Source organism: Bos indicus, chromosome X, assembly GCF_029378745.1.
Source record: "Bos indicus isolate NIAB-ARS_2022 breed Sahiwal x Tharparkar chromosome X, NIAB-ARS_B.indTharparkar_mat_pri_1.0, whole genome shotgun sequence".
Classification (NCBI taxonomy): domain Eukaryota; kingdom Metazoa; phylum Chordata; class Mammalia; order Artiodactyla; family Bovidae; genus Bos; species Bos indicus.
The window spans coordinates 146,739,810-146,760,364 of NC_091789.1; the positions used below are offsets into that span (position 1 = coordinate 146,739,810).

General features: G+C 43.0%; 1 protein-coding gene across 4 annotated transcripts in view; it reads left to right on the forward strand.

Moving 5' to 3' along the window:
• Positions 1 to 20,555, forward strand: part of PNPLA4 (patatin like phospholipase domain containing 4) — a 98,124-nt gene that overhangs the window by 53,395 nt on the left and 24,174 nt on the right. The window contains exon 7 of one of the 4 annotated variants that reach the window (XR_011565423.1): positions 16,257 to 18,647. The exons of 2 other annotated variants lie outside the window; for them this stretch is intronic. Coding sequence is in view for 1 of the 2 variants with exons in the window: in XM_070785137.1 (XP_070641238.1) it covers positions 16,257 to 16,277 (21 nt within the window). In the remaining variant the exon portion in view is untranslated. Of the gene's footprint in view, positions 1 to 16,256; positions 19,849 to 20,555 lie in introns of those variants that run through there. One more of the 4 variants, XM_070785137.1, reaches the window with a different exon arrangement.

Consider the following 20,555-nt stretch of genomic DNA (forward strand, 5'->3'; position numbering starts at 1 on the left):
CACCAACTTACATCCTCACCAACAGTGCCAGAGGGTTCCCTTTTTTCCACACCCTCTGCAGCATTTATTATTTGTACATTTTTTTGATGATGGCCATTCTGACTGGTGAGACATAATTCCTCATTGTGGCTTTGACTTTTCATTTCTCTTATAATGAGTCATGTTGAGCATCTTTTCATGTGCCTCCTGGCCATCTGTATGTCGGTTTACATCTTCCACTCATTTATTGTTTGTTTTTTTCTGATACTGAGCTGCATGAGCTGTTTGTATATTTTGACGAATAATCCCTTGTCAGTTGCTTTGTTTGCAAATACATTTTTCTCCCATCCGGAGTGTTGTCGTTTCCTTTTGTTTATGGTTTCCTTTGCTGTGAAAAGCTTTTAAGTTCCATTAAGTCCCATTTGTTTATTTTTGCTCTTACTTTCATTACTGTAGGAGATGTGCCGAAAAGGATCTTGCTGTGATTTATGTCAAGACTGTTCTGCCTGTGTTCAGTGTCTGGTCTTGCATTTGGGTCTTTTACCCATGTTGAGTTTATTTTTGTGTGTGGTGTTCAGGAGTGTTCTGATTTCATCCTTTTACACGTAGCTGTCCGCTTTCCTCAGCACCCCTTGATAGAGGAGACTGTCTTCTCTCCAACGTATATTCTTGCCTCCTTTGTCATAGATTAGGCTACCATAGGTACATGGGTTCTGCTCTGGGATAGAACAGGATAGAACCTTTGTATCCTGTTCCATGGATCTATATTTCTGTTTTTCTGCCAGTGCCAGAGATTTTTGTCTTGACCCATCTAGTATTCCAAGCTCATACAATTTTTTGTGTTAAGAAGTACAGTTGATTTCATTGTCATTTCTTATCTAATGCAGAACAATAAGCAACGTATTTGTTATGTCTTACAATGCCTGTGCTCTCCTCGTCAGTAGCCTATAATCAACTCGCTATTAAAAATGAGTGCATATGGAGTTCGAATCAGCCCCATATGCGGTATGGTGACACGCTTTGCTTAAAGATCTTTCTGTAAGTCAAGTTTTACACTGATCTATCCCATTTGTTCAGAGGCAGTAATTCATTCCTTGACATCCATATTACTTTAGCAGTGTCATTTAAGCACTGGCTATGACCAGGAAGATTGAAACGGGCGCCAGGGTGGTTTTAATGTACATTTCAGAGTGCCAGCGATTTGCAAGATGTTTATATTCATTAGAAGGACCGCATAGAAGATATTTCATCTGTTGTTCTTGGCTCTGTACCATCAGTACTGATTTAGAACTTAGTTTGTGCCAGCATCTGATACATAGTCAACCTGTGAAAGTGAACAGAGTAGGTCCCTACTTCCATGGAATGTTTTACTGAGTAAGATAATAGAGATGCTTGTTGTCTGTGTTCTAGTCATGTCTGACTCTTGTGACCCCGTGGACTGTAGCCCACCGGCTCCTCTGTCCGTGGGATTGCCCAGGAGAGAATACTGGAGTGGGTTGCCATCTCCTCCTTCAGGGGATTTTCCCCAACCCAGGGATAGAAGGCACATCTCTTGCATTGGCAGGCAGATTCTTTACCCCTGAGCCACTAGGGAAGCCCAATAGAAAACAGTATTGTTGTTCAGTCTCTCAGTGGTATCTAACTCTTTGTGAACCTTTGAATGGGAACACACCAGGCCTCCCTGTCCTTCACCATCTCCCTAAGTTTGCTCAAACTCATGTCCATTGAGTTAATGATGCCATCCAATCATCTTATCTTCTGTCTCCCCCTTCTCCTCCTGCCTTCAATCCTTCCCAGCACCAACGTCTTTTCCAGTGCATTGGCTCTTCGCATCAGGTGGCCAAAGGAGCTTCAGCGTCAGTCCTTCCAATGAACATTCAGGACTGATTTCCTTTAGGATGGACTGGTTTGATCTTGCAGTCCAAGGGACTCTCAAGAGTCTTCTGCAGCACCACATTTTGAAAGCATCAATTCTCTGGTGCTCAGCCTTTTTTATATAGAAGATAGTAGATGAGCAAATAAACAAGGTTTGAAAAATGCTCATAGAATCACGTTACCAAAACAGATAGAATGTTGTGCTATAGAAAAACATCGATGGCTTCAGATGACCCATCACCGGTGCTTCCCTGGGTGCTTTCCTAGGGTTCAGAACACGGCTCCCTTTCCTCAAGGTGTTTTATGCTCCTGCCCTGGGAAGTTATTGTATTCTTATCATTGTGCTGCTGATTTTTCACGCTTCTGTTATGCACAACACCCGCCCAACCATTGTTGGTCAGTCGCTCAGTCCTGTCCGACTCTTTGCACCCCATGGCCTGCAGCACGCCAGGCTTCCCTGTCCTTCACCATCTCCCGGAGCTTGCTCAAACTCCTGTCCATTGAGTCAGTGATGCCATCCAACCATGTCATCTTCTGTCGCCCCCTTCTCCTCCCACCTTCAATCTTTACCAGCATCAGAGTCTTTTCCAGTGAGTCAGCTCTTCGCATCAGGTGGCCAAAGTATTGGAGCTTCAGCTTCCTTCCAATGAATATTCCAAGGCTGATTTCCTTTAGGATGGACTGGTTTGATCACCCCTCCCTATGCAAGTGCCGTTGTATAGACCTTGTTAGAGATGCCGCAGTGCAGGAGTTTGGTTGTGTCTGCTGGTGGGGTGGTGCTATTGTGATGGATCTTCACAGATGTTTTTCCTTTTGGTCTATCTTGATAAGGTTTTGGCACAGATAATGCAAAATCATGAGTAATAATTATACACTTTTTTATTGTGTCATAAGGGTGCTCAGAAATGTTTTGAGTGCTGTATTTGATGGGCATTCATATCCATACATCTTTCCTTTGTAACTTTTTATTTTGTAATGGGGTATAGCCCATTAAAAATGCTGTGGTAATTTCAGGCGGACAGCAAAGGGACTCAGCCATACATGGACATGTATCCATTCTCTCTCGAACTTCCCTCCCATCCAGGCTGCCACATGACACCGAGCAGAGTTCCCTGTGCTGTCCAGCAGGTCCTTGTTGGTTCTCCATGTTAAATACAGCAGTGTGTCCATGTCCACCCCAAACTCCCTAACTGTCCCTTCCCCCAAACTTCCCCCTGGGAACCATACAGAGTATTGAGAAGAGTTCGCTGTGCTGGACAGCAGGTCCTTGCTGGTTCTCCATGTTAAATACAGCACTGTGTCCATGTCCATCCCAGACTCCCTGACTATCCCTTCCCCCATCCTTCCCCCTGGTGACCATAAGGTTATTACAGAGCATTGAGCCGAGTTCCCTGTGCTGTCCAGCAGGTCCTTGTTGATTATCTATTTTAAATACAGCAGTGTGTCCATGTCGACTCCCAACTCCCTAACTATCCCTCCACCCCATTCTTCCCCCTTGGCAACCATAAGTTTTTTCTCCAAGTCTGTGAGCCTGTTTCTGTTTTGTTTCTAAGCTCATTTGTATCATTTCTTTTTAGATCCCACACGTAAGGGATGCCACATGATACTTCTCCTCCTCTGTCTGACTGACGTCACTCAGTATGATAGCCTTTATGTGCATCCATGTTGCTGTATATGGCCTTGTTTCCTTCTTCTTGGTGGTTGAGTAATATTCCATTGTATATATGTACCATGTCTTCTGTATCCATTTCTCTGTTGCATACATCTCTCCTTTAATGGCACAACCCTACCTTTTAAAAAGTATATTTAATCGACTGATTGGTTTACAATACTGGTTTGATTTCAGTCATACAGCAGCATGAATTAACCACAGGTGTACATATGTCCCCTCCGTCTTGAGTCTCCCTCCCACGTCCCACCCACTCCCACCCTCTAGGTTATTACAGAGCCTCTGAGTTACATAGCAAGTTCCCATTGGCTCTCTATTTACATGTGCTAGTACATACGTATCTGTGCTACTCTTTCCGTTTGTCTCACCCTGTCCCTCTCCCCCTCTCCCCTTGTCCCTAAGTCTGTTTTCAACATAGGCATCCTCGTCTTGTTCCTGATCTTAGAGGGAATGCTTTCAGTTTCTCCCCATTGAAAAAACTGCTGTGGGTTTGGTGTGTGTGTGTGTGTGTGTTAGTCACTTACTCGTGTCCGACTCTTTGTGACCCCATGGACTATAGCCAATTAAAAATGTTGTGATAATTTCAGGCAGACAGCAAAGAGACTCAGCTACCAGGCTTCTCTGTCCATGGGATTCTCTAGGAAGTATACTGGAGTGGGTTGCCATTTCCTTCTCCAGGGGATCTTCCCAACCCAGGGATTGAACCTAGATCTCCCGCATTGCAGGCAAATGCTTTACCGCCTGAGCCACCAGGGATGTGGGTTTGTTGTATATGGCCTTTATTATGTTAAGGTAGGTTCCTTCTATGCCCATTTTTTGAAGAGTTTTTTTTTTTTTTTTTTTATCATAAATGAGTGCTGAATTTTGTTAAAAGCCTTTTCTGTTATCTATTGAAATTATCTTATGGTTTTTAATCCTTCAGTTTGTTAATATGGTATATCATATTGTTTAATATGTGTGTATTGAAGAATCTTTGGATCCTTGAAAATCCTACCCTTTTTGTTTGCTTTATTTTATCAAAATGATGTTTCCATTAAGAAAATAACTCTTTATTTTTACAGTATTTTTCAACACTGGAAAAACAAAAATATGAAAAGCGTTAAAAAGGACAGCCTCATGTCTCATGCCTTAATTTAACTGCTGGCAATTAGCATATTTGTTCTAGCATTTTAAAAGCAGTCAAAAATATTAAATTTTCAATCTAAAGCTCCTCTCCTTTTATTCTGTATCTCTCCCGTTTCCCAAGGGTAACAGTTTTACCGAAGTAGGCCTATACTAAATACATATTCATACATATACAAAAGCACACATGAAGTTATACACAGTCGAGTATTTTTGTGTGCCTGTTAACATCTGCAAATTGTCATCACTCAGTGGATGTCGTTTCATTCATTTTTCTCAGTTGACCATTTATCTTCAAGATAGATCCCTGCTATAAATCTGGGTCAGGCTCACACACTGCAACTATTGTTTCAACCTGTCACAATTTCTTTATCCGTGGTTCTTGTCCACAGACATTTCGGTCATCCCGCGTCTTCAGTCCTTACGAGCGGTGTCGGGACGACCTTCGTCAGTCATGTTTCCTGTGCATTGCGTGTGAATCCAAGGGCGCCCTGTGCGCAGGCGGGATTCTGGGTCATCCCAGGCTGCACACCACTGCTTCAACTTAAGCAGAGACCGCAAACCTCCTGTCCGATACAGGGTACCTCTTCCTCATGCACAGAACTGAACACCAAGTCCCATCGCTGCTCATTTTTATCTATATCCAGTTTCCTCCAACTTACTGATTTTCTTCTAATCCGTATTCAAAGACATGCTGTTTCTTTTTTGCTTCCATTTCTATTTTTGCTTCAATTTCTATTTCCCTGATTATTAGCTGGATTTTTAAAAAATTATTTAAAAAATTTTTATCTTTTTTTTTTTTTTAAATGTATATTTATGCACTTATGGCTGGGTGGGGTCTTAGTGGAGGCCCGTGGGCTCTCTGTTGCCGTGTGTGGGCTTGTCGCCAGTTGTAACACGTCAGCTGCAGAGCACGTGGGCTTGTGGTTGTGGCTGTGTGAGTCCCAGAGAGTGTGGGCTCTGTGCTTTGTGGCCCCAGGCCTTTCAAAGGCAGTTGCTAGGAGCCGTGAACGACGCGGAAATTCTTGGCCTCCAGAGGAGAGTGTGGTGAACCAAGTACGGAAGAGCAGATAAAACCAAGGAGGGTCTTGGAATGCAGGAAGGGGAAAAACCAGACCCTGTCATCCTTCCCTCCACCGCATGTTGTAACTATTAACAGGACGGTATAACCCGTCTCCCCTCCTAGCCCACAGGGAGAAGGTATTTGCCCTACTCTTCCCTCCGCCCAGTATACATGCCTCATCCGATCAGCAAATGACCCACAAGACCCCTGTCCCACCCCTTGTACCCTGGGTATAAAAGTGGACGAAAGACCCCCGTTCAACGTCGGTTCTCCCTTCAGCTGGCCCGCTGTTCCAACAGCGTCTCCCACTCTAATAAACTTGATTTCCCTCTCATTCTGTCTCATGTCTGGAAATCCTTTTCCAGCCTGCGCCTGACAGAGAGGAATTCAGTCCAGGGCCAGAGACGAGGCTTGAGAAAGCTCAGAGCTTTCTGTGTAATAAAGTTTTAGTAGAATATAGAAGAGAGAGAAAGCTTCAGAAGGAGACAGAAAGAGTGCCCCCTTGCTAGTTTTTAGCAAGAAGTTATATACCTATTAGTGAAAGTCGCTCAGTCGTGTCCGACTCTTTGTGACCCCATAGACTATACAGTCTATGGAATTCTCCAGGCCAGAATATTGGAGTGGGCAGCCTTTCCCTTTCCAGGGGATCTTCCCGACCCAGGGATCAAACCAGGTCTCCCGCATTGCAGGTGGGTTCTTTAGCAGCTGAGCCACCAGGGAAGCCCAAGAATACTGGAGTGGGTAGTCTATCCCCTCTCCACAGGATCTTCCTGACCCAGGAATTGAACCAGGGTCTCCTGCATTGCAGGCGGATTCTTTACCAACTGAGCTATGAGGGAAGCCCTATTTACCTATTAGCAAGCTGCTAATTAGAGGAAGGAAATGCCTCAAAACTCAGAGACTGGCACCAGGCCCCTCACCCACACGATGCACTGGTACCAGGTGAGTCATCCCGGGCCATAAAACAATTGACGTGAATCTTGAAGAAAGGCAGGTTTCTGAGCAAATACATGATTTCATTAACATAGCTTAAGAGAACATTTCCCTGAGTCAAACTTATCGCTTTGTTAAGCCCTTAAGGGTTCTGAGTCTTAGGTGGAACCGACTTGAAGAAAGGCAGTCTAAGGTAAATACAGAGTTCATTAACATAGCTTAAGAAAAGCACTTCCAAAAGAAAAACGCACTGGTGAGCTCAAGGTTTGAGAAAAGTTCAGTTCAGGTGGAACCAGGTGTCGTCCTGGCAACCCAGAATTTTAAAAGAAACGTCCTTTTAAATTTTGTGTAGAGAAGAGGAAAAAAAAAAATGTCTGACACTTGTACTGTGTTTCCTCCTGCCGCTTAGAGAGAGAGAAAAAAAAACCATCTGACACTTGTAGTCTGTCCCCTTGGCTTGGGGACCCTAGCATTCCTGCCTGTTACCCTCTCACCTTCTAGTTTAGGCAGACAGGCTTTAGTTGCCCTGCCTGTGGCATCTGACCTCCCTGACCAGGGCTCAAACCCGAGTCCCTTGCATTGGAAGGCAGATTCTTAACCACTGGACTACCAGGGATATGCCGAGATGGACCTTTTTAAGCAATAGCAACTTCTAAGAGAATCTTAAATATTGGCTCTTGAGTAACACGCATTTTCCCCAGTCACCTGGAGTCAGTTTCCCCCACCTGACATCCCACCAACAAGCAAGCACTTTCTCCCAGACAGTGAAATTGAAAAAGTCGCTCAGTCGTGTCCGACTCTTTGCGACCCCATGAACTGTAGAATTCTCCAGGCCAGAATACTGGAGTGGGTAGCCTTTCCCTTCTCCAGGGGATCTTCCCAACCCAGGGATCGAACCCAGGTCTCCCGCAATGCAGGAGAATTCTTTTACCAGCTGAGCCACCAAGGAAACCACTTTTTCCTACCCAAGCACAGTATGAGAATCAAAAAGTCAGGTAATTAATATTGCTTGAATGCTCAGAGTCAACTCAAGTTCATCAGTTGTCCCAAGAATGTCTTTTATGACAAAAGAAGTCAGGTAAGAATGGCAAGTTCCACTTGGTCTTTGGTTTCCTTCCGTCTAGACCGTCTTGTATTCCTTTTTTTTTTTCTGACTTCATGGACCTGGGAGTTTGGAAGACTGTGGGTCGTGTTAGTTTCCTAGGGTCGCTGCAATAAGTGCCATAAACTGGGTAGCTTGAAAAAGCACAGAATGGGTCTTTGACAGTTGAGGAGAGCAGAAGAGCAGAAATCAAGACGTTGGCAAGAACTTGGAGAGAACTGAACTCCAGGGTCTCACCCCCACCTCCTCGTGGTTGCTGGCACTCCTGGGCATTTGCTGGCTTGTGAAAGCATCACTCTGTCTTTGTCTTCATGGGAGCATCTTCCCTCTGTGTTTCTCTGTCCTCTTACATCCCCGTAGGGACTCCAGTCGTGGGACTTAGTGTGTGAGCGTGCTGTTGTCCAGCCATGTCCGGCTCTCTGCGACCCCATGGATTGTAGCCCGACAGACTCCTCTGTCCATGGGATTCTCCAGGCAAGAATCCTGGAGTGGGTTGCCATGCCCTCCTCCAGGGCATCTTCCTGACCCAGGGATCAAACCAGAGTCTCCTGCACTGTCAGGCAGATTCTTGACCGTCTGAGCCACTAGGGAAGCCCTGATTGGACTAAGGACTCACCCTCAATGTGGAATAATCCCATCTTGATATTTTTTTTTAATGACTTGTATCTGCAAAGAGCTGGTTCCAAAGAAGGTCACGTTCTGAGAGGCTGGGTGGACACGAATACTGGAGGGGTACTATTCAACCCTCCACAGTTGTTTTATAGGCTTTCCCTCATTTGCTTTTCATCTGCTGTGTTCTCAGGACTGGCGGGGAAATCGCAGATGTGCTGCTAGCTTCTTAGTGTATCTAAGCAGATGAGAACTGACTCATCCTTGGTTAAAAGCAGTGTCTGCCAGGTTCTTCCGTATGAAGTTACGATGTTCCCTTTTATAAGTACCAAGTTATTTTAACCCATTAAATTGAAGAGGAAGCTGTGGGTCTGTACAGGTATAAACAAATGACAATCTTGGTAAAGACCGTGAATCATGTGGTCAACGATTCATGGACAAAGACCATGTCAATATCATGGTCTCTACCAAGATTTTCATTTGTTTATACCTGTACGGACTCGTAGCTTCCTCTTCTGTTTAATGGATTGTAATCTGTTACAATCATCATGTATTTGGATGCCTGAATTTTCCTCAGTTTGGTCAGTGGGAGCCTGTGTCAGCTGATCCCTGTGTTCTTTTTTTTTTGTAATTGAAGTATAGTTTACAGTGTGGTACCAATCTCTGCTGTAACGTGACTCACTTACACACATATAGACATTCTCTTTTTTAATATTCCTTTCCATTATGGTTCATCACAGGATATTATATATTAGTAGGAGGTTGTTGGTCATCCATCCTATATATAGCCATATATATATATACACACACACACACATATATATAAAACTATCTATAATAGTTTTCATCTGCCAACCCCAAACTCCCAATCCTCGCCCCTCCACATAACCATGAAGTCTGTTCTCTGTGAGTCTGTTTCCATTTTGTATATAGGTGCGTCCGTGCCAAAGTTCAAATTCCACATGTAAGTGATCCTAAAGGAAATCAGTCCTAAATATTCATAGGACGGACTGATGCTGAAGCTGAAACTCCAATACTCTGGCCACCTGATGCGAAGAACCGATTCATTGGAAAAGACCCTGATGCTGGGAAAGATTGAAGGCAGGAGGAGAAGGGGGCGGCAGAGGATGAGATGGTTGGATGGCATCACTGAGTCCATGGACACGAGTTTGAGCAGGCTCTGGGAGTTGGTGATGGACAGGGAGGCCTGGTGTGCTGCAGTCCATGGCGTCGCAAAGAGTCGGACATGACTGAGCGACTGAACTGAACTGAAGTGCTATAATATGGCATTAGTCATTCTCTTTCTGAGTTAGTTCAACTTACTTCACCCAGTACGATAATGTCTAGTTGCATCCGTGTGGCTGCAAATGGCATTATTTCGTTCTTTTTCATGGCTGAGTAGTATTCCATTGTATGTATGTGCCACATCTTTTTTATCCATTCAGCCAGTTGATGGACATTTAGATGGTTTCTTTGTCTTGGCTGTTGTGATGCTCTGTCCTTTTGACAGATCCTTGTCACTCTGAGCAATTCCTTGCTTTCTGGGACAGTAATCTTGAGGCTTATCTGGTACCTTCTCTGGAATCAGCTATGTCTCCAAAAGTTGCAATTCCTTCTAGTTGAAGATGTTATTTATATTCATGGTATGGATAAACAAGGGCTTCCCCGGTGGTGCTAGTGGTGAAGAGCCCACCTGCCAATGCAGGAGACATAGGCGACGCAGGTTTGATCCCTGGACCGGAAAGATCCCCCAGAGGAGGAAATGGCAACCCGCTCCAGTATTCTTGCCTGGGAAATCCCATGGACAGAGGAGCCTGGCGGGCTACATTCCACAGGGTCACAGAAGAGTCAGACACTGCTGAGTGAGCATAGCACAAGTGTAAACAAAATCGATCAGCAAAATAACAGTATTATTGGCATGATGCCACTCCCAGGGCTTCTCAATGAATAGAGCTATGGAATCTGGACATTTATGTACATGTGCGTGGGCATACCAGCATTTACATCTATGAATATTTATTTCTATATTCATCTCTGTATCTTTTTATGTAATATATATAAGCTCTCCTTGCTTATCTACTTGGTTGGGGTACCAGTCCATTGTTCAATAACTGGATTCTGATAGTTGAATAAAAGTCTAAATTAAGTCACTATACAAATTGCCAAAAAGAACATTAAAGAACTGTCTGATGCATTAATTTGATAACTTTGAATAGGTATGCTAGATTAATAAAATAGTGACATTCAGCTTAGAATAAAAAGAGGTTTAAATAAAAAAATCATTAAAAAAAAATCAATGACTTTTGAATGACAAGCCGATTCCCAGTAATTAAGTGTGAAAGACATTCCATTTAATCAGGAATAAGACCAAGTAAGTCTGGCATCTCTGCTCCTATGCCAGTGGTTTTGGCAGCCGTAGAAAACACAGAAGCAAACATAAATCTGAAGGAATGTGGTGGGGGAAAAACAAAGCCATTATCTTTAGTTGTGTCCAGCAGCACGCACGTCAGCTACAAGACCACAGATGCTCAATGGTTGAGGAGTCGTGAGTGATGTACACCAGGAAGCCCAAGACAATCACCTGAAAAAGTGTTACGAGAAGGAAAAGATGTCATCAAAAATGGTATAATAATATATGAAAATCGATAGTACTTTTGTACCAGCAGAAGTTGAAAAGCTGAGCAATACATTCACCGTAGCAAAAGACGCATGACGTATTTAAAATGCGGAAGACATACGTGAAAAGCGTTCGCGTTTGCCTGCTGATGCGATAATGACCTATAATCTTCCGAGAGGGGAAGATTGTACCCTGTGTGGTATAAAGTCGTATTAAGCCACACGTTGTACACACTCTGGTCACATGCTCAATTATTTTATTTTCACAATGTGACATGTGTGGCATTGTTGATCGGCCAGAATAAATGCTCGATGACCACCAAGAAAGGCTGTTTCCTTCTTTATGTGTTTTTTTAACTTTTTTTTTTTATTATTATTTGAACTTTATTTTTTATCTGTTTATTTTTTGGGAGGCTGCAACACTCAGAATGTAGGACCTTAATTCCCCAACTGGAGATAAAACGCATGCCCCTTGCATTGGAAGCATGGAATCATAATCACTGGACCACCAAGGACATCTAATCTTTATATTTCATTTTTTACTAAAGTGTAGTTGGTTTATAATATTGTATTAGTTTCAAGTATATGGTAAAGTGCTTCACTCTTACATGTATATGTACATACCTTTTTTGCAATTATTTTATAACTTGTTACAGAATATTGAATATAGTTTCCTGTGCTATTCAGTAGGTCCTGGTTGATTGTCCATTTTATCTATGTGTGTGTGTTAGTCGCTCAGTCGTGTCCAACTCTTTGCGACACCATAGACTGCAGCCCGCCAAGCTTCTCTGTCCATGGAATTCTCCAGGCAAGAATACTGGAGTAGATTGCCATTCCCTTCTCCAACGCATGAAAGTGAAAAGTGAAAGTGAAGTCACTCAGTCGTGTCTGACTCTTCGCGACCCCATGAATTGCAGCCCGCCAAGCTTCTCTGTCCATGGGATTCTCCAGGCAAGAATACTGGCGTAGATTGCCATTCCCTTCTCCAATGCATGAAAGTGAAAAGTGAAAGTGAAGTCGCTCAGTCCAGGCAAGAATACTGGACTGGGTTGCCATGCCCTTCTTCAGAGGAACTTCCCAACCCAGGGATCGAACCCTTGTCTCCTGAATCACAGGCGGATTCTTTACCGTTTGAGCTAGAGGAAGCGTATATGCCAGTCACAAACTCCTGATTTCTCTCTCTCTCCTTCCCCCTTTGATAACCATAAGCTTGTTGCCTGTGTCTGTGAATCTATTTCTGTTAGGATGTAAGTTCTTGTGTATCATTTCTTTCATATTCTAAGTGATGATCCTGTGATATTTGTCTGTGTCTGCCGTACTTCAGTTAGTATGTTCATGTCTCGTTCCATCTATGTTGCTACAAATGGCATTATTTTATTATTTTTTATGGCTGTGTAATATTCCACTGGACATGTATTACCTCATCTTATCCATTTATCTGTCGATGGACGCTTGGGTTGTCTCTCTGTCTTGGGTGTTGTAAATAGTGCTGCCATGAATATTGGGGTACATGTATCTTTTTGAATTATGGTTCTCTCCAATACATGCCCAGGAGTGGGATTGCTGGATCATATGCTTGCTCTGTTTAATCTTTGAAGGAACCTCCATACTTTTCTTCACAATGGCCATACGAACTTGCATTCCCAGAAACAGTGTAGGAAGGATCCCTTTTCTCCACACCCTCGCCAGCATTTGACACTTAGAGATGTTTTGAATATGGCCATTCTGACTGGTGTGAGGTGATACCTCTTTTTAGTTTTGATTTTCATTTGTCTAATAACTAACAGTACGGAACATCTTTTTTCATGTGCCTGTCGGTTATCAGCATGTCTTCTTTGGAGACATGTCCACTCCCATCTTCTGCCCACTTTAAAAATTAATTATACTTTTACATTTTAAAATGAATTTTTCTTGAAGCATAGTTGCTTTCCAATATCGTGTTACTTTTTTACTGTACGACAAAGTGAATCAGCTATCCATAGATATATATCTATATCCCCTCCTTTTGGGATTTCCTTCCCATTTAGGTCACCACAGAGCACTGAGTAGAATTCCCTGAGTGATAAAGTAGGTTCTCATTAGTTATCTGTTTTATATGTAGTGTTAATAATGAACAGATGTCAATGCTGACCCCCCAGGTCATCCCACCACCACCCCTTTCTCCTTGGTGTCCATATGTCTCTTCATGTCTCTGTCTCTATTTCCGTTTTGCAAATAAGATCATCTATACCATTTTTGCACTTCCCTGGTGGCTCAGAGGGTAAAGCATCTGCCTACAGTGCGGGAGACCTTGGCTCAACCCCTGGGTCAGGAAGATCCTCTGGAGAAGGAAATGGCAACCCACTCCAGTACTCTTGCCTGGAAAATCCCACGGACGGAGGAGCGAAGTAGGCTACAGTCCACGGGGTCGCAAAGAGCCGGACACAACTGAGCGACTTCACTTCATTCCATTTTTGTAGATTCCACACATAGGTGTTAATATACAACATTTGTTTTTCTCTTTCTGACTTACTTCACTCTATATGAGAGACCCTAGATCCATCCATGTCTCTGTAAATGTCATTCCTTTTCATGGCTGAGTAATATTCCATTATACACCTGTATGTATGTGTACATACATATATGCACGCACACACACACATACACACACACCCTTTTCTTCAGTTATTAACATATAGATGTTCTTTTAATTCCTTGCCGTTATGGTTTCCCTCAGGGTATTCAATATACTTCCCTGTGCTGGTCAGTAGGATCTTGTGTCTTATCCATTCTCGACGTCATAGGTTGCATCTACCAATCCCAGACTCTGAAACCCTCCCTCCCCCCTCCCCGTTGGCAACCACAAGTCTGTTCTCTGTATCTCTGAGTATGTTTCTATTTTGTAGGTAGGCTCATCTGTGCCGCATTTTAGACTCCACATGTAAGCAATGTCCCATGGTGTTTGGGTTTCTCTGACTTACCTGACTTAGTAGGATCATCTCTACTTGCATCCATGTTGCTGCAGATTGCGTTACTTCCTTCTTTTTAATGGCCGAGTAGTATTCCATTGTACACATGTACCACCTCTTCTTTATCCATCCGTCTGTCGATGGGCATTTAGGTTGTTTGCAGATCTTGGCTGTTAGGATCCTGTGTCCTGTAGATAGATACTCATCTCACTCTTTGAGCAGTTGTTTGCTTTCTGGAACAGTACTTTCCAGGCTTTTCTTATACCTTCTCTGCCCCAGCTCTGGAATCAACTGTTTCTGTAAAAGTTGTATTTACTTCTAGTAGAAAACGATATTTATCTTTATAGGACGTACAAACAAGACATATCATCACAGTAAGTCTTACTGATGTGATGCTGCTCCTGGGTCCTCTCAGTGAATAGACCTAGGGGATTTGGACATTTATGTATGTATTGGCATAACACCATTTATAGCTGCTGCTGCTGCTGCTAAGTCGATTCAGTCGTGTCCGACTCTGTGCGACCCCATAGACGGCAGCCCACCAGGCTCGGCCATCCCTGGGATTCTCCAGGCAAGAACACTGGAGTGGGTTGCCATTTCCTTCTCCAATGCATGAAAGTGAAAAGTGAAAGTGAAGTCGCTCAGTTGTGTCTGACTCTTCTCGACCCCATGGACTGCAGCCCACCAGGCTCCTCCATCCATGGGACTTTCCAGGCAAGAGTACTGGAGTGGGTGCCATTGCCTTCTCCACCATTTATACCTACAAGTACTTATTTCTATCTTCATCTCTGTGATTCTGGTTATCTAATACATATATGCTCTCCTTGTTGCCTACCTGGTTCTGATGTCTGTCTGTCCATCATTTAATAATTGGATTTTGACAGTTCAGTAGAATTCTAAGTCACCATGCAAATTGCCAAAGAGATAAGAAATTGCCTGATGCATTAATTTGATAACTTTCAATATGCATGCTAGATTATTTAAATAAGGGACACTCAATTTGGAATAAAAAGAGGTTTGAGTAAAAAAAAATCATTCAAAAAATGATGTTTTTGAATGACAAGCCTGTGCCTATTAATAAAATATGAAAGGCATTACATAAAAGCAGGAGTGTAGCAAGTAACCCTGGCATCTCTGTCAAGTTTTGGAGCCTCTAGAAACTACAGCAACAAAGATAAATAAAACCTGAAGACATATATAGCAAATATATATGTAAAATATAGCAAAATGATTATCATTTATGGCAGAAAATGAAGAAGAACTAAAGAGCCTCTTGATGAAAGTGAAAGAGGAGAGTGAAAAAAATGACTTGACACTCAACATTCAGAAAACTAAGATCACGGCATCTGGTCCCATCACTTCATGGCAAATAGATGGGGAAACAGTGGCAGACTTTATTTTTTTTGGGGGGGTGTCCAAAAATCACTGCAGATGGTGACTGCAGCCATGAAATTAAAAGACGCTTGCTCCTTGGAAGAAAAGTTACGACCGATCTAGACAGCATATTAAAAAGCAGAGACATTACTTTACTAACAAAGGTCCATCTAGTCAAAGCTATGGTTTTTCCAGTAGTCATGTATGGACATGAGTGTTGGACTATAAAGAAACCTGAGTGCCAAAGAATGATGCTTTTGAACTGTGGTGCTGGAGAAGACTCTTGAGAGTCCCTTGGACTGCAAGGAGATCCAACCAGTCCATCCTAAAGGAAATCAGTCCTGAATATTCATTGGAAGGACTGATGCTGAAGCTACAACTTTGGCCACCTGATGTGAAGAGCCTACTCATTGGAAAAGACCCTGATGCTGGGAAAGATTGAAGGCAGGAGGAGAAGGGACGACAGAGGATAAGGTGGTTGGATGGCATCACCGACTCAATGGACGTGAGTTTGGGTAAACTCCAGGAGTTGGTGATGGACAGGGAGGCCTGGCGTGCTGCGGTCCATGGGGTCACAAAGAGTCACACACGGCTGAGCGAATGAACTGAACTGATTATCATTTATAAGTTGTGTCTAGCATTATGCATATATGCTAAATAGTTGAAGAACCAGCGAATGATCTATTCCTGAAAACCCCGAATAATCAACTGAAAGAGTATTACAAGAAGTTAAAGAATTCATTAGAAATGCTTGAATAATATCTGAAAAGTATTAGTGCTTTTATGTCAGCAGTGGAACAGTACATTCACTGTAGCAAAAAAGATGTACAACCTCTTACAAATATTCAGGACACATGCAATAATGACGTGTTCACCTTCTGAGATGAGATTACACACCATGTCAGGTACAGTTTAATGCACACATTGTACAGTCTCTGACCACATGCTCCATATTTTTGTTTTCAGAGTGTGACAAATGGATGGTAGCATTCATCTGGCAGAATACATGCTCAATGACAGCTAAGACAGGATAAGTATTTTTTATGTTTTGCTTTGTTTTTTATAGGGAGAGCCACTTTATTTTTTACTTATATTTTTGACCTTATTTCCCCAACTCTGTTCTCCTTTCTCAAGATTGCTTTGGTTATTTGGGATCTTTTGTGTTTCCATAGAAATTAAAAAAATTTTTTTTTTGTTCTAGTACTGTCAACACTGCCGTAGGTAATTCAAAAGGGATTACGTTGAATCTGTCCATTGCTGTGGGTAGTATAGTGATTTTGCCAATTTGCTTTTTCCAATTCAAGAGCATGATATATATTTCCATCTGTTTGTGTTTCATTTCTTCCATCAGCACCTTAAAGTTTTCAGAGTACATGTGTTTTGCTTCCTTATGTAGGCTTATTGCTAGATGTTTTATTCTTTTTGATATGGTCCATAGGAATGTTTCCTTCATTACTTTTTCTCATTTTTCATTCTTAGTGTATAGAAAAGGAGCACATGTCTGTGTTTTAATTTTGTATCCTGCAACTTTACCAAAATCATTGCTGATCTCTAGCAGTTTTCTGGTGGCGGCGTCAGGATTTTCTTTGTATAGTATCATGTCATCTGCAACCAGTGACAGTTTGATTTCTGCTTTTCTAATCTGGAGTCCTTTTTAGTTTATTTTTTCCTCTAATTGTTGTGGCTAGGACTCCCAAAACTCTGATGAGTAATGTTCGTGACAGTGGACATCCTTACCTTGTTCCTGATTTTAGAGAAAAATGCTTTCAGTTTTGAGTGTGATGTCAGCATTCTCTGTTTTTGTGCAGTTGCTAAGTCGTGTCTGACTGTCTGTGATGCCATGGAGCGCAGCACGCCAGGCTTCCCTGCACTTCACTACCTCTCAGAGTTTGCTGAAACTCATGTCCGTTGAGTCAGTGATGCCATCCGACCATCTCATCCTCTGTAGTCCCCTTCTCCTGCTGCCCTCAGTCTTTCCCAGAAAAAGTGAAAGTGTTACTTGCTCGGTTGTGCCTGACTCTTTGCGACCCCATGGACTGCCGCCCACCAGGCTCCTCTGTCCATGGGATTCTCCAGGCAAGAGTACTGGAGTGGGTTGCCATTTCCTTCTCCAGGGGATCTTCCTAAACTCAGAGATCAAACTCAGGTCTCCTGCATTGCAGGCAGATTCTTCACTGTCTGAGCCACCAGGGTATACCTGTCTTTCCCAGCACCAGAGCCTTTTCCAATGAGTTGGCTCTTCGCATCAGGTGGCCAAAGTATTGGAGTTTCAACTTCAGCATCAGTTCTTCCAATGAATATTCCGGGCTGATCTCCTTCAGAACGGACTGGTTGGATCTCCTTGCTGTCCAAGGGACTCTCAAGAGTCTTCTCCAGCACCACAGTTCAAAAGCATCAATTATTTGGTGCTCTGCCTCCTTCGTGGGTTTATCATACATGGCTTTTATTATTTTGAGGTAGATTTCCTTTCTGGAGGAACTTTTATCATAAACTTTCTGGAGAATTTTATCATAAATGCATGTTGAATTTTATCAAAAGACTTTTCTGCTTTTATTGAGATGATCGTATAGTTTTTATTCTTCAGTTTGTTAATGTGTATCGTGTTGATTGGTGAATATTGAAAAAATCCTTGCATCCCCGGGATAAATCCCACTTGATATTTGTGGTAGACCCTTTTAATGTACTCTTGGATTCAGTTTGCTGGTGTTTTTTTTTTTTTTTTTTTTTTTTAGGACTTTTGCCTCTATTCGTAAGTGATATTGGCCTGTAATTTTTTTTTTCCTATGTGATATTTTTATCTGATCTTGATATCAACGTGATGGGGGCCTCATAGAGTGAGTATGGAAGTATTTTTTCCTCTGCAATTTTCTGGAAGAGTTTCGCAAGGATAGCTGTTAACTCTTCTATAGGTGTTTGATAGAATTCACCTGTGAAGCCATCTGGTCCTGGACTTCTGTTTGTTGGGAGTTTTTAAATTACAGATTCAGTTTCAGTTCTTGTAATTGGTCTGTTCGTATCTTCTGTGTCTTCCTGGTTCAGTCTTGGAAGATTATACCTTTCTAAGAATTTGTCCATTTCTTTTCAGTGTCCATTTTATTGACATACAGTTCCTTGTAGTAGTATCTTATGGTCCTTTATATTTCTGTGGTGTCAGGAATACTTTTCATTTCTAATTTTATTGATTAGGGCCCTTTCCCTTTTTTTCTTTATAAGTCTGGCTAAAGGTTCATCAATTGTATAATTTTTTTTTTCTCTTTTTTCCTAAGGTAAGCTTTTCTTAATATAAACTTCCGTCTTGGAATTGCTTTTGCTGGAACCCATAGGTTTTGCCCTGAGGCTCATACAGTATGGAAAGAGGTAAATACTGAAATATTTTTTATTACTGGCTTTTTATAAAGAATAAAATTGAGATTTGCACAGGAGTACTGCTGTGAAAAAGAATCGCTTCCTCGCCTGAAGCCAGAGTTGTGCATTTCCATTGTACCAGCAGTCCTCTGTATTGAATTCAGCAGACAGGTCCAGTTAGAATGCGAATGGGAAAGACCCGGAAGTGACGTCACAGAGACAGACCGGCAGTGAGAGCTGGTTCTCTCATCCAGGTACCGACCAGGCCCGACCCTGCTTAGCTTCTGAGATCAGACGAGATGGGGCGTGTTCAGGGTGGTATGGCTGCGGACAAGGGCCAGTTCTGTAGAGACGGACGCAGCAAACAAATAGCATCAAGTCAAAGAGTCAGAAGAGAGCAAAATACAAAGACAGGGTTCTAGTCTTCACGCTCAAGTCACAACTTGTGGGCGGAAACCCAGCTGGTCTTCGAGGAATGAAGCTTTAGGTCCTTGCATTTCTTTACCTTTGCATTTTGCACTGGGGTGCAGCCGAATCATAGTGTTGGGATAGTTTCAGCTGAACAGTGAAGAGCCTGGGTCATACATACACATGTATCCATTCTCCCCCAACTCCCCTCCCACAATCCTTGCCTTCTAATTGCGGTCTGACACTGGGCATCACCCTTTTGCAGGAAGGGGGACCCCTTCCAGGGCTTGAGAGGGGGCTCACATGTAACACTTGGAAATGAATTGTCCCAGGAGACACCTGTGCTGACCAAGCAAGAGACTTGATTGGCAAGGGGACCCCTCGGGAGGAGGGCAGGAGGGTGCGGGAACCCAGGAGGACTACTGTGCCACGTGGCTCACAGTCTCAGGTTTAATGGTGACGGGATTCCTTTCCTGGTTGTCTTCGGCCAGTTGTTCTGACTCAGGGTCCTTCCTGGGGGTGCCTGCATCGCTCAGCCAAGGTGGATGCCAGTGTAGCCACTTAGACACATGTGACGTCATTTGTCTCTGTAATGTTATATCCAGGGGCTTTCCCATCCATCGTTCAGCTGGCTATGCCCCAAACCATGGGGCCTCCCTCATAGCTCAGTTAGTAAAGAATCGGCCTACAATGCAGGAGACCCTGGTTTGATTCCTGGGTCAGGAAGATCCCCTGGAGAAGGGATGGGCTACCCACTCCAGTATTCTTGGGCTTCCCTGGTGGCTCAGCTGGTAAAGAATCTGCCTGCAATGCAGGGGACCTGGGTTCAATCCCTGGGTTGGGAAGACCCCCTGGAGAAGCGAAAGGCTACCCACTCCAGTATTTGGCCTGGAGAATTCCACAGACTGTAGAGTCCATGGAGTCACAAAGAGTCAGACTCAGCGACTTTCATTTCACTCACCAAAACTCTGGGAGGTGAGTAGCACCTGTGGCCTGACGTCTCCTGTCTCCTTTTCATCTTTCATGAATCCTTCCAGTTGGTGGTACTTTCTTAGTTCTGCATTCTGTACTAGGACCTGCTGTGGTAAGATGACTCCTGTGAGTGGTTATTATCGTGCCTGGCCAGGGAGGGCCGTTTCAGTCAATGGCTCCCCTGACGGAAATGAGATGATTTCTTTTTAATGGCTGAGTAATATTCCACTGTATATTTATACATCTCCTTTCTATGTATAGGTGATGTCATACGATATTTGTCTTTGTCTAGCTGACCTACTTCACTCAGTATGATCATCTCTAGGTCCAGCCACATCACTACCAATGGCATTATCTTGTTCTTTCTTATGGCTGTGTAATATTCCATTATATATATATGTACCACATCTTCTTTATCTATTCCCCTGTTGATGGACGTTTAGGTTACTTGCATGTCCTGCCTGTTGTAAATAATTCTGCTGTACACTGGGGAAAGGAAAAGTGAAAGCCTCTCAGTCACGTCTGACTCTTTGTGACCTC